General features: G+C 43.1%; 1 protein-coding gene across 1 annotated transcript; it reads right to left on the bottom strand.

Annotated features, from left to right (window-relative positions):
• Positions 1–779: 779 nt before the first annotated feature.
• Positions 780–13,792, bottom strand: LOC143299867 (inner nuclear membrane protein Man1-like). The gene is made up of 11 exons (XM_076613359.1): positions 13,708–13,792; positions 12,909–12,973; positions 11,801–11,943; positions 11,168–11,269; positions 8,744–8,849; positions 7,635–7,755; positions 6,814–6,850; positions 6,027–6,117; positions 3,625–3,730; positions 2,341–2,419; positions 780–982 (listed from the first exon to the last, which is right to left on the bottom strand). Exons 1-11 carry the CDS (start codon positions 13,774–13,776, stop codon positions 831–833), a joined length of 1,071 nt encoding a protein of 356 aa, XP_076469474.1. The 5' UTR covers positions 13,777–13,792; the 3' UTR covers positions 780–830.
• Positions 13,793–14,028: the final 236 nt, after the last annotated feature.

The following is a 14,028-nucleotide window of genomic DNA, read 5'->3' as shown; positions in this document are numbered from 1 at the left end:
GGAGCAAGAGGGGAGGGGGGGGGGGGACTGACCCAGCATGTACAGCTGAAGGCCCTAACAAATCACGTCATCTGGAGCAAGAGGAGGGGGGGGGGGGGGGACTGACCCAGCATGTACAGCTGAAGGCCCTAACAAATCCTGTCATCTGGAGCAAGAGGAGGGGGGGGGGACTGACCCAGCATGTACAGCTGTAGGGCCCTAACAAATCCTGTCATCTGGAGCAAGAGGGGGAAGGGAGAACAAAGTTAGGAGGAGAGGGGGGGGGGGCGTTAAAAAAAAAGGTTAAAGGCTCCACCACCTTTTACGGCTGCTGGGGCTTGGTACAGGAAGGCAGTGAATTCCTATCCACTGTGTCTAGGGGCTTGGTACAGGAAGGTAGTGAATTCCTATCCACTGTGTCTAGGGGCTTGGTACAGGAAGGCAGTGAATTCCTATCCACTGTGTCTAGGGGCTTGGTACAGGAAGGCAGTGAATTCCTATCCATTGTGTCTAGGGGTTTGGTACAGGAAGGCAGTGAATTCCTATCCACTGTGTCTAGGGGCTTGGTACAGGAAGGCAGTGAATTCCTATCCACTGTGTCTAGGGGCTTGGTACAGGAAGGTAGTGAATTCCTATCCATTGTGTCTAGGGGCTTGGTACAGGAAGACAGTGAATTCCTATCCACTATGTCTAGGGCTTGGTACAGGAAGGCAGGGCCCAATCCTCTCCTTCCTATGTGGGGCTGGGGGTGGGGGTGAGGTAAAAAAAAACAAAAACAAACAAACAAAAAACAACAGATTGGCATAAAGCAGTGCATGGCGGGGTGGGGGTGGGGTGCTGGGTGGGGTGCTCTACGTCATCTCGAGGGAGGAGCGGTAGTAGGGCTGGGCCAGGGAGCGCATCTGGTTGGTGGAGGGCTGCAGGGGGCGCCAGGCAAACTTGGCCTCGGGCCAGCGGTTGTGGTAGTGCTCCACCTTGAGGTGCTTCACCGTCACCAGGCGACCTGCACACCGTCACCACCACACCTCCGTCACCCACACACACGGCACCTGGTCTACCTTAACATTCATAACGCCACACAGCCCACCGTACTTGTTCGTTCATTCGTTCTTTAGTTTAACATCTTTTCACTGTAAGTGATATTAGACGAAGTGTGTAAGCCTGTTATGTGAATGACTCTGTGTTTGCAAAATGCTATGAGTTTGGTCTCTGATCAAAGTTAAGCCCTATGTATCACTGATGATAATAACCTGAGTCAAGTGTGTGGATACAACACCGTACTTGTGTATGTGTGAGTGTGACTGAAACCTGACTGAACGACACAGGAAACCAGTGATGAGCATCTAAAGGCAGTTGTCAGTGGGTCATACTTGTGTATGTGTGCGTGATCAAAACCTGACTGAATGACAGGAAGCCAATGATGAGCATCTAAATGCACCTGTCAGTCGACTCTATCCATGTAGGCAGCCTGTTATGTGAATGACTCTGTGTTTGCAAAATGCTAGGAGTTTGGTCTCTGATCAAAGTTAAGCCCTATGTATCACTGATGATAATAACCCGTGTCAAGTGTGTGGATACATGAGTTTGGTCTCTGATCAAAGACAGGCACAATGTGAGTATCAATAATAATAATAATAATAATAACCTCTCTGTGTGCTTATACAAATGAACTGGATGAGAGGAGTCATCATGTCTGGTTGACAGTGAGTATGTAAACTGATTTATCATTTACAGTTAGACATTTATACACATAAAGTGCTTGGAGTCATATGTGAGGAAAAAGCGCAGAAAAAAATGTTCCTGAATGTCACAAGCTATCTGTTAATGGAATCAGAGGAGCAAGTCACTCCTGAAGCCAAACCCAAAAAGGATGATTTTACAATTTTCCAAAACTGGACAATTGTCAGTTTATTTTTTGTTTTTGTTTTTTTGTAACATTCATGCAGAGGATGTGGCGAGGGGAGGGTGACACAGTACTGCTTCATTATCAGTTATTTTCACCAACAAATATACGCCCTACACAATCTGTGATAAAGTAGCTGCAGTACAGTGTATGACATGAAAGATTTCCACCCATCCTCTCTCCCAAAAAATCCCCAATTTTGACTAACCAATGAAATTCTCATCAACATCCTCCTCTCAACTTCCTAAGACCCCTAAACATAATGCACAGACTAACCCCTCAACACCACCACCCTGTCCCCACCTCTCCCTCCCCCAAACCTGCACAGCTTCTGACTCTACCACATAACTGAGCCAGTTCTCTTCCAGTTTGCCAAGCAGACTAACCAATCCATCAAAAGCTAGCAGTCTCCCCAGCCACACTCAGTCAAGAGAAGGAGAAAGAGAGAGTGGACTGACCGTCAAACCACCAGCCGTGCAGGGCTAGCCGCACTTTGCCTGCTGCCTCTTTGCTGTTGCACTTCACATACACACAGCCCTGCAACACAGCACACAGCACACACCCTGACCAATCAAGGTTCTGCAGCATCATGCACGCACACACTCTGACGGGAGCGTATCGTTGTGCCGCTGACCTGCTATGCCGCCGACCCGTTGTGCCGACCCGTTTACGGATTGTCTTTTGTCACAAAAAAGTTTGTTTGGGACAAACATTGGTTGTTATGATCTTTTATTTCTTTTTGAGTGTGATTGGGTATGTGTCTGTGTGTGTGTATGTGTGTGTGTGTGAGAGAGAGAGAGAGAGAGAGAGAGAGATTGTTTGACAATGGGTCTGCGGTAATATGATTTTATTCCCTTTCGGTACCAGGGAATTTTACATTTGCAGTACATTGGAAGATTGTTTCCGCCATTTCCTTGTTTTGGGCTATAGATACTAGTGGAGAAATGATCTGTACAAGAAACTTTCCTTTAAAATTCGTTTCTAGCACACTATTTTCTTTTTGCTTGCTATTGGTTTTGTTTCTCATTAAAAATGTAGAAAATTGAAAGTATTACATTTGTCCTGAATACATATTTTTTATCATTTAGTTTGCATTTGCACGAGCCCGCCTCTAAATGGCGAGTTTTAGTGTCATTCAGTGTTTACATCATAATATACGTCATTCGTGAAAACTGCTACTGTCATATATCACTTTTCACGCGCATGTGATGAAAAGCGAAAGGGAATAAAGCGGGATAGCGGCATAGCGGGTTGGCGGCATAACGGGACGGCGGCATAACGGGACGGCGGCATAACGGGTACCCCCCCACTCTGACATGTGACACACTATCTAGCACACACACACTATCACACACACACACATGTACATGCACACACACATGTATATGCACACACACATACACACAGTATACATAAATGTAAACACACACACACACACACACATACACACACAAACACAAACATACGCGTACATACACGCACATGTACACACTCACACACACACACAACACACACAAAGCAAACATACACACAATGCCAAAAACAAAAGAAAACCAACACACAAACATGTACAGAACTAATACCAATCAATATCAAAACATTCAGGCTTACAAAACATCTGTGACCCTCTCAACATCATCAGTTAATGCTGACGACAAATCACCACTTGTGTCCGGCCACAAAGAAAGGCTAAATCACACATCAGCCTCACAGAGGGAGAGGGTGCAGGGGAGAGCACTGACCTCCTTAGACTTGGTGTCCACGTAGATGTGCACCAGACTCTTGATGTCCTGACACTTCTCCAGCAGGGCGTCCTTCACGCTCTCCTCCCATCCCTCCTCACTCTCCCTGCCACCACCACCACCATCGTCATCACCATCATCAGCATCATGATATCATCATCATCATCATCATCATCATCACCACCACCACCACCACCACCATCGTCATCATCATCATCATTATCACCATCATTATCATCATCACCATCACCACCACCACCACCACCATCACAATCATCATCACTTTGTTCAACACTCTATGTGGGTTACTGGGTCGTGCACATCTTTCAATGCTCTGTGTAACTCACCAGGTCAGTCAAGGCTTTCGATGCTTTGTTAACTCACGTGGTCACTCATATCTTTCAACAATTTGTTAACTCACTAGGTCAGCCATATCCTTCAACACTTTATGATAATTCACTAGGTCAGAGATATATCTCAACACTTTGTAAACTCACGAGATCAGTCACATCCTTCAACACTTTATGCATAAAGTCATTCAGATGAGATGATAAACCGAGGTCCCGTGTGCAGCATGCACTTAGCGCACGCAAAACAACCCACGGCAACAAAAGGGTTACTCCTGGCAAAATTCTGTAGAAAAATCCACTTCGACAGGAAAAACAATTAAAACTGCACGCAGGAAAAAGTACCAAAATTTTTAAATGGGTGGCGCTGTAGTATAGCGACACGCTCTCCCTGGGGAGAGCAGCCCAACTTTCACACACAGAAATTTGTTGTGATAAAAAGAAATACAAATACAAATAAATCACAACGTCAGCCACCTCATTCAACAATTTACTAACTCACTTGATTAATCACATCCTTTAAAGCTTTAGCATAGGTCGTTATTTCAGTGACATCTTTCGACAATTCTTATGTGTTAGTTAGTGATATCATGTATTTACTTATTCTCAGATTTTGTGTACCTGGTTATTTATACAATGCATTTACGGTTATAATTCGCTAATGTATTCACTTACATATACCACTGAAAGTGCACTTGTCAGTACATGGCAGCGGTTACCTTATTCTTTGCTCTCCTTCATTGTGTTTATCGACAACATAGTAAATAACGAGTATGGGTATGGAGCGAAAGATGAGAGGGACAAACAGGTACACCAACAGAAAGTACACGAGAGCAATCAAAACACAAATGCAAACACTAATTCAGTACTAAAGTCATGCATGCATAGATATTGTCCATTAACAGAGAAACAAACAGACAACTGTGAGTGAATGAAAGTATCATAAAGTAGAGAAACGGGAGAAGGAGAGAAGTTATTTCATACAACTTTTAACCCTTTGAGCCCTGACCACCGCTTTACCGGTGGTGGGGAGGGGTGGCATTATGCCTGGCCACCGGTTGAGCGGTGCGTAAACACTTGTGTCGTGTTTTGCTATTGCTTGACTTATATTGAAGAGCCAATCAGAAAAACCGTAATATTCTGACGTCAGCGAACATAGTACCAATATTGCCGCGCCTTTTCTCTGTTTTGTGCATGTGCTTTGGATAAAAAAGATCGATTTCTACCATGAAGCGTGCAGAGTCTCAACCTGACACGCCTCCTTTGATCAACTGATTCTGCATGCTCAGTTTCATTTTCAACATCACTATCTGTAGCAAAATCATCCGATTCGAATTCCACCTCACTATCAGAGTAGTCAATGTCATACTCTACTTCTGATAAATCATCAAGCATATCAATTACTTGCTGTGTTGTGTACAGTTGTTTTCTCGCACATTTTGTCCCTGATTTCTGCCCTGACGGGCCAGGTTCAGACTCAGCATGCTTCAAGTGTTTATGCACCGCTCAACCGGTGGCTGGGCATTATGTCATTTTTCTCTGCCACCGGTAAAGCGGTGGTCAGGGCTCAAAGGGTTTAATACCAATTATTTGCAAATTTTGGCTCAGGAGCTCAGGCAGAAGGGTTAAAATTGCTCAGGAACTCAGGGCTCAAAGGGTTAATACCGCTTGCTGTGCTGTTTTTAAAAAAAATCAATGAAGGATAAAGTTTGACACTGCAACTCACGCCAGAGCATTAACAAACCCAGACAGAAATAATCAGGTGATATACTCGCTTAGAATGCAAGCAACAAGACACCAGAGCAACAATAATTAAACATAACTTACTAAGTCAGTGACATCCTTCAACACTTCAGATAAATCACTTGGCGAAAAGTATCCTTCAACATAACTCACTAGATCAGTCATATCCTGTAGGTCAAGAGTTTATTCACCACACTCAAACAGTTCGATTCTTGGGTTCTCACAGCTCAATCTCACAGTGACTTTGGTATAAAATATCAACCTGACAGCATCTGAACTCTTCAACCATACAAAAATACAGCAGGTACTTACACCTCCTTGTCAAACATGTTTCTGATCTTGAGGCAGGGGGTAGGGCTGTAGATGGCTGTGGAGGGGTTGTTGTCATTGTGTTCCCCAAAGGCTGCACAACACACACACACACACACACACACACACACACAGGTGACACTGCCGTGTGCATACAGTCCATACTGCCTACAGGTTTCTCAAAAGAAAAAAATCAACATTTCCTGAGCAATGTTCGAAAATTTTGAGGACTTTATTAAGTAATATATGATCAATATTGCTGGAATATGTTTTGGCAGATGCTACTGTTAAAGCGCATAACAAAAAAACAACAACAACCCACATTACAAGTCAACATGCACGACAGACAAGAGTAAACTGTCATTGTCACATCACAACCAAGTATAAAGGGAAATCTTCTTCTTCCTTCATGGGCTGAAACTCCCAAGATCACTCCTATTTACATGAGTGGGATTTTACGTGTATGACCGTTTTGACCCTGCTATGTAGGCAGCCATGCTCCAATGCAGAGGTAAAGGGAAATAATTCGTGGGAAATCCTCCACATTGAAGACAGCAGTGTGCTATTGACTGCTATCAGGTTTTCAGAGTGGTCAGCAAGTGTTAGCACTTTCTGTTTCCTTTTCCCATTCTCTTTCCCTTTGTTTTTTTTTTGTTTGTTTATTTGTTTGTTTGTTTTTGTTCTGTTTTGTTTGTTTTGTTTGTTCAGATTTTTGCAGACTTAAAAGCGAGATTATGGTTGACAGCTCTTGAAAAATCCAGGACTTGTCCAAGAGTTTTTAGTGACTTACCTTGGCCTTGCCACACCTTTCCTCCATTGGGTACAGCCTGCAACACAGAAATGTACTGATCACCAGTGCCTTTCTAACAACCCTCATACAGTGGTTTGGGGGGAACCATTTTCTATGTCTGGAAGCTTACTTTTTTCACCTGCGCGTTAATGTGTGTTGTGCTGTCTGTGAGTGTGTGTGTGTGTGAAAGAGAGAGAGAGAAAAAGAAAAAAGAGAGAGAAAGAGTGTGTGTGTGTGTGCATGCTGTGTGCTGTGTTGTGTGTGGGGGTCAGGGGAGAGGGGATGTAGGTGTGGGTGTGTATGTGTGTGTGTGTTAGTGTGTGTGTAAGTGTGTGCACATGCATGCACCTTTTTATTTCTTGAATGAGCCAGTTTTATCTCCAAACCTAAACCATATTTATCTATTTATGTTTGCAATAGAAGGAAAACTGAAAATGAATAGTATATGAAATCCTGTATATTTTTAAAAAAATTCAGTTGAAACTTGAAAGGCATAAGTCAATGCAAATAACATTTTTAAGAACTGATAGCAGTTCAATGCGGAAAAAGGAAAATAAAAAAACAAAACTGAAAATGCAATATCATTTAGACATACATCTTCCGTACCAATAAGTTTTCTTTCATGTTTCTTTCATTTGTCAAAAAATCATCCTAATTTCTCTTTCAGATATACGAAAAAGTCTTGTGTGCTCAGGGCTAGGTTGCATAAGCGATCTTAGCAGCACAAAGTTTGCTTGGCATTAAGAACACTCTTAGCTAAGATGGCTGATGAAACCCAGCCCAGTGCTTTTCCCTGACTGTAAACATGCTGTACACACTACCTGAATCCAGCGCCATACTGCAAACTCCTCTCCCTCTATGACCTGGGTCTCCAAACGAACACGTGACTCGTTCGCTTCAATGAACTTGACCGCTTTGTGCCAGATCTTCTGCATGGCTTTCCTGGTACACAGGACACGTCACGAAGTTGTACCATGCTGTATTGCATTACTTTTTGTGACAAACAGATTTCTCTGTGTGAAATTCTAACTCCTCTCCCTGGAGAGAGCATGTCCCCTCAGTATAGCACCACTTATATTTTTCTTCTTCTTCCGCCTGTATCCGAGTGCATTTGTTTTGGTATAAAGTGGATTATTCTATGAAACGGAGATAGAGACAATACTATTGCCCTATGTTCTTTCACATGTGCTAAGTGCATGCTGCACACAGGACTTCCATTAACAGTCTCATCCAAATGGCTAGCACCCAGACCACCCCTCACGGTCTAGGGGATTAAAAATTGCCAGTCCATAAAAGGACTCAAACCCATGAACGCTCACTCCCTTGTTGGGCACTGCTTCACAATGCATGGCAATGATGTAAACCAAGAAGCTCACTGGGTGTCAGCCCAGGCTGTGTGTTCCCAAAGCAACCCTCTACGGGAACAAAGTCAGCCACAGCCATCCTCTTCTATGTACAGACATGTATTCTTGTGTGCACGTCTATCCTTAGCACAGAACCAGAAAAAGAACAGAAAAACAGAGAGAAAGGGAGGGAAAGAAGGACAATGAACACATAAGACTGACAGAGAGTAAGACTTTAGAGTTACAGAAAGAAGAAATGCAGACAGGAACATATAACTCTTTAAATCAAAAATAAGAATGTATTTCTTCTGACATTACTCATCATTCTAAGCATTTTATTGACCTAGGAGCACACACATACACACACACACACACACACTGGAAAATACACACTCACATGTTGGAAATTAAAACACACACACACACACACACGCAAGGGGACTAACACACACACACACACACACACTCACACACACACTCACACACACACACGCACACACTCACACACATACACACAAGGGGACACATAAACACCCACATACACCAGAGGACATCCCTGCCCCCCCACCCCACAAGCACCCACCCACCTCCTGGCAGGAGGCAGAAGCTGGTCTCGCACATGCTGGACGGCCAGACCTGACTGCTCCGTGGTGTCTTCGTTCTGAGCAAACTCGTGCTGCTCCTTCAGCATGTCTGAAACACAGGGCACTGTCCAAGTCAGTGCTCTTTTTACATACACACCATAATAGCACCTTTCCCCTCTTTAAGTTAAAGGGTCCTGTGTTGCTTCTCCTTCTTCTTTTTTTTTTTTTTTTTTTTTTGCTGCTGCCCCATCATCTGCACCGTTTCAAGGGCATTACTCCCAGGTCACTTATTCTGAGTCCCCCCCATACACAGCCACACCCATGTTCGTCTGTCGCAGTCCCAGTTCTTCTTCTTCTATGTTTGTGGGCTGCGACTTTCACATTCACTAGTAAGTACACAAGTTTTTACGTGAATGACCGTTTTACCCCTGCCATGTAGGCAGTCATACTTCATTTTCAGGGGGGTTCTAGGCTGCTGCCGTACATGCCAGAGGGCATAATGGGCACTAAATAAAGGGTCCTATAGCCTTTCATGACCATAAGGGCAGGGCATTTATATTCACTGTGTCAAGGGTCTTCAAACTGGAAAGCAGGACCCAATCCCCTCCTGCCGCTGTAATCTGCCACAACCCAAGTCAGGCACGCCTTCATGCCTGGGTGGTGTGAGGAAAATCGGAGGAAAGCGCCTTTCCCACGTGGACAAAACAGCATGCTTAACTCATTGGAGATGCGCCGCAGCTAAAAACGGCGCTCCGCCTGCTCACAATGATGTGCCGAAGCATAAGATACGACGGATCTCAACAATTTTTTTTTCATACACTCAGCAGTGTTCAATTAAAGAGAAACTAATCAGGCTTCTTGAGGGACCAGTCTTGGAAAAATTGAGTTCTTTCCCTTCAGCCGTGAATCGCATAAAAGGCTTTTTTCTCGATCTTTCTTGACCGGGTCCCAAGGTCAGCTCTTACACAACAAAGATGGCGGCGCAGTGAACGCACTCTCTGTGTGAGGTGGTTAACGTTTGACACAAGAAGGATCAGACATTGAACACCAAAAAATCCACCACTATCATGTGCAAACAGTGTAAAGTGCCCCTCTGTGCTGTTCCATGCTTTGTGTTTCACACAGTCAAGGACTACAGCAAGTAATGACTAGCGGGACAAAGGGGAGGTTACCTACTTCCGGGAGGTTATCGGCCGTAGTTGCTCTCTTTTTCTCCGCATAGGCGGATAGTAGTTTGCACAGGACAGGAATGTCAGACCCCTGCTGGAGTCTGCACTAGTTGGGTCACGGTTAAGTATGTGTACTTAAATAATGATTTAGCTGCAGCAGAAATGTGTAAATGGGGGGTGGGGGGGGTGGGGGGGGTGGGGGGGGGGTTGTTTTTTGTTTTTTCAAGTGATGGTTAGTTTTGCATTTTCTGTTTTTCCAGTGTTCTGATCTTTTATCTTATTTTATTTTTTTAACAGTTTATTGTGCAATATATGACTTCAAACTGATTAATGAGAATCAGGGAACTTTACTGTGGGAAAAATTCATCTTATTCTTCTGTGTGGATTAGCTGATGGATATGACATTCCTGGTGAACACAGTATACCTATTCAGTATTTAGTGACATAATTTAAAATATTTTTAAAAATATTTAGCAGCATGTAATGAAAAAACTGTTTCAAAATCTTAAAAGAAGAGATAGTAAACTTTCTAGTGATATATAATTTGTATGTCTTTGTCTCTGTGTGAAAATGTGTTGAATTTTTCAAATATGACCAAAATGGCCGATCGCAGCAAAACTACATGAACTATTTAACTACATCTCCATAGAGTTAAACCAAGCCTAAAATCTGGATCACTAGGTCAGAAATCCATTGCCTAACCAATCTGGCTATGGCTCCTTTACAAGAAATGTTATCAAATACTTTGTGACTCAACCGATATTTCATGTTAAAAAAAAAAAAAATTGTTAAGTGCAGGGCGTGTTCTGGAATATTCTGAGCAGTATTTTTTTTGGGGGGGGGCAATGTGCAGCATATTTGCAGGATAAAATTCTGTACAATCAATATGCATGTGGACATAATTTATGATGGTTGTTCTGAGTCAGCCAAACAATGAATTAATATATATTTTAAAAAAAATAATAAAAAAAGAGAGAGAGAAACAGAAAGTAAGTGAAGTTTCACCCCCCCCCCCCCACCCCCCCATAAAACGAAATAAACAAAAAACCTGACAGAGAGACACACACAACAACAAAAAACCTGACAGAGACACACACAACAACAAAAAAACCTGACACAGAGACACACACAACAACAAAAAACCTGACAGAGAGACACACACAACAACAAAAAACCTGACAGAGAGACACATACAACAAAAAAAAACCAAACAAAAAGACCATAGACAAACAGCTAAAGCCCGGACAAGCAGACTGACCAATGATCTGCTCCACCATGGCGTACACTGCCTTCTCCTCTTGCTCCTTGGCCTGGATGCGCCACCACAGCATCAGCAGCACCATACACAGGCTGCCCACCCCTGTCACACACACATACACACAAAATGCCTCCATTCTCAATTAACCCTTCTCTTCTCCCTCTCTACGCCTTCCACCATTCTCTCTTACCCCTTCTCTGCATTTGCATGTATGTGCTTGTCTGTGTGAGTGCATGCCCATGTCAAGTGGGTGCTTGCCTGTCTTTACAAAACAAAAACAAAAAAATCACATTTGTCAATAATTTCTGCACTCATCTGTGTGAATACGCTGAACAAATGAACGAACATGATTTATACAGGGTGCATAAAACCTTCCACACCTAAGTTATGTATTCACAGCACAACCCACCATCAAACACGCAGAGATAGAAGCAACAAGAAACAGTCTCATGCCTGCACAGCAGACAACACACACACACACACACACACACTGACACACACACACACACACACACACACCAAATACACACTCTGCATCATCATCGTTTTTGTTGGCCTGTCTATCTGTGTGGGAGGTGCTGGGGGGGAGGGAAGGAGGGGGGGGGGGGATCAGGGGTGAGGCACCACACTGACCAGCCAGCAGGATGAAGAGGCTCCACAGGACGCGGGAGAAGGAGCGCTGCAGGCGACACAGCAGCCCCATGGAGGCCACGGCAGACTCCAGGTACACCACCTGGGAAATGTTGTGGGCCTCGCTGCCATCCTCTATCAGGGCCCTGCACGCAGCAACACAGCACACACACTGCACTGTGCTCACCGCCACTTTGTCTCCTGAACTCTGTGTGTGTGTCAGTGTGCGTGCATGCGTGCGCACATGTGTGTGTATGCGTGTGTGTGTGTCAGTGTGTGTGCATGCGTGCGTGCATGTGTGTGTGTGAGTGAGTGTGAGTGTGAGTGTCTGTGTGTGTGTGTCAGTGTGTGTGTGTGTGTGTGTGTGTGCATATGTCAGTGTGTGTGTGTGTGTGTGTGTGTGTGTGTGTGTGTGTGTGTGTGCCTAAGTTCCTTTCATAAGTTTTATTACAATTGTGATAACACTGTTTATTATCATTCTTCTTCTTATTATTATCATTCTATCAACCCCCAATGCTGCCTCAAGTTGTCGTTTTGGGGGGTGATTTTTTTTCTTCAGAAAATAAGGTTATAACTGATTAAAGGTCTTGTGGACATTCACTTGATTCAGTCTTCAAAACAGTGTGGGTGTTGTTGGGTTGTTGCTTTTCCACCCAAAAGAAAATAAAGACACACACACACACACACACACACATACTGTCTGTTATAGATTTACAAAAGTTAAAGCAAACTCTATTTTGATGTTAAACACCTTAACTCAACAAATTAAGCAAAACAGCAACAACGAAAGGCTGTTTTGCTAACAATGAACATTTTCTGAAAATGCATACATACAGATACATGTTAACCCCTTCACCTGGGGCTGAGGCCTATACATGAATAAACCATTCTGTTCCATTCCATACATACAGATACATCATGATGTGACTTAATGGAATTGCTGTTGCTGGTTCTTACACACAACCTTAAACTGTCAGTCTCAAACCTACCCCCTAAAGTACTAGCTATTGTAAACTGGGAATTTCACTCTTCACCTGTCCGGAGCATTTACCATCCTAACCATGCACCAGTCCATCAAATCAACAAATAATGTGAATGCTGCAACACCGACCTGAGGTTCCAGCGAGGGTTGGCGATGATGAGGTCTACACAGCAGTTGTACAGTCTCTCTGCACCCTGTTTGTACCACAAAAATATCTGACACACTCATGATCAGTTTCGACAGGAATGCATCTCACATCATCAAGAACCTGCATTTTCTACATGGTTTGACATGGTCTTCTACTGTCCTTGTCAGCTGTTCCTACATGTTCTGCTTTTATTTTTAGCCCCCATTTATGTCTTCCATGCTCTCTTGACACAGAATATATACAATCCAAAATTATCTTATCACCCACATACACATTTCATAGTTTTCTTGTAACTACACATTGTGACATGTCTTCCACAATGATTTGTCACCTGCATACATTTCCATATTTTATCTTTAAAACACAAATCTTCCAATTTTTTTCTCGTAACTAAAGACATTTTCAAAATTCAGCATATTGTATAGATCTTCCAAGAACATATTGTAACCATATGAGTCTTCAAAAAATATCTTGTACCACAAAAACCTATTCTAAAATTATCTTGTAACCATAAATGTATCAAATCATCTTTCAACTATACAAACCACTTCCAAAATTATCTGTCATGAAACACACATTGTCAACACATACTGATTATCATGCAACTTCCAAAGTTATCTTGTGACTGAATACTAAACAGAACGTCAGAAGTTTTCCAGTTACTTATGAAAATAAAAGAAAAAATAAAAGAGACAGAGAGAAACAGAAAGGGAGAGACAGACAGACAGACAAAAAGAAGATCAGGTCATTAAAAAGCAACAGAAAGTGATGGCCATTTACCAGTCCATTTCTGTGCTGGAGCTCCTTCAGAAGGTTTTTCCCCAGTTTACGCTGCTCCTTTTCCTCCATCTCTCCACACACCACCTTCCCTGCAGGCCACCATCAACAATCTCCTCAATCAACAAGGCTATCAACTACAAATATACAACACCATTACTTACACACAATCTCCACAGCAACATCTAAACATGGGTGTTCTTTTCTTTTTCTTATTTTTCTTCCCTCTGATCAAGATATTCACATTATAAATGACTTCAGCTAAGTTTCGGTAATAATTGATGACACACGTGGAGAAAACAATCTCTCTCTTCCTTGGAGACA

The sequence above is a fragment of the Babylonia areolata genome, chromosome 25, assembly GCF_041734735.1.
Source record: "Babylonia areolata isolate BAREFJ2019XMU chromosome 25, ASM4173473v1, whole genome shotgun sequence".
NCBI lineage: Eukaryota > Metazoa > Mollusca > Gastropoda > Neogastropoda > Buccinidae > Babylonia > Babylonia areolata.
Note: the sequence above shows the minus strand (reverse complement) of the source record. Positions and strands in the feature narration are given on the sequence as shown.

What these genes read in the sequence shown, in the direction of transcription:
- LOC143299867 (XM_076613359.1), bottom strand. Translation starts at nt 13,776, where the DNA reads ATGGAGGAAAAGGAGCAGCGTAAACTGGGGAAAAACCTTCTGAAGGAG. An exon ending in CAGTATGGCGCTGGATTCAG is followed by an intron (nt 6,851 to 7,634) that starts GTAGTGTGTACA and finishes TCTGTGTTGCAG; the next exon opens with GCTGTACCCAATGGAGGAAA. An exon ending in TGGACACCAAGTCTAAGGAG is followed by an intron (nt 2,420 to 3,624) that starts GTCAGTGCTCTC and finishes GCTGTGTTGCAG; the next exon opens with GGCTGTGTGTATGTGAAGTG.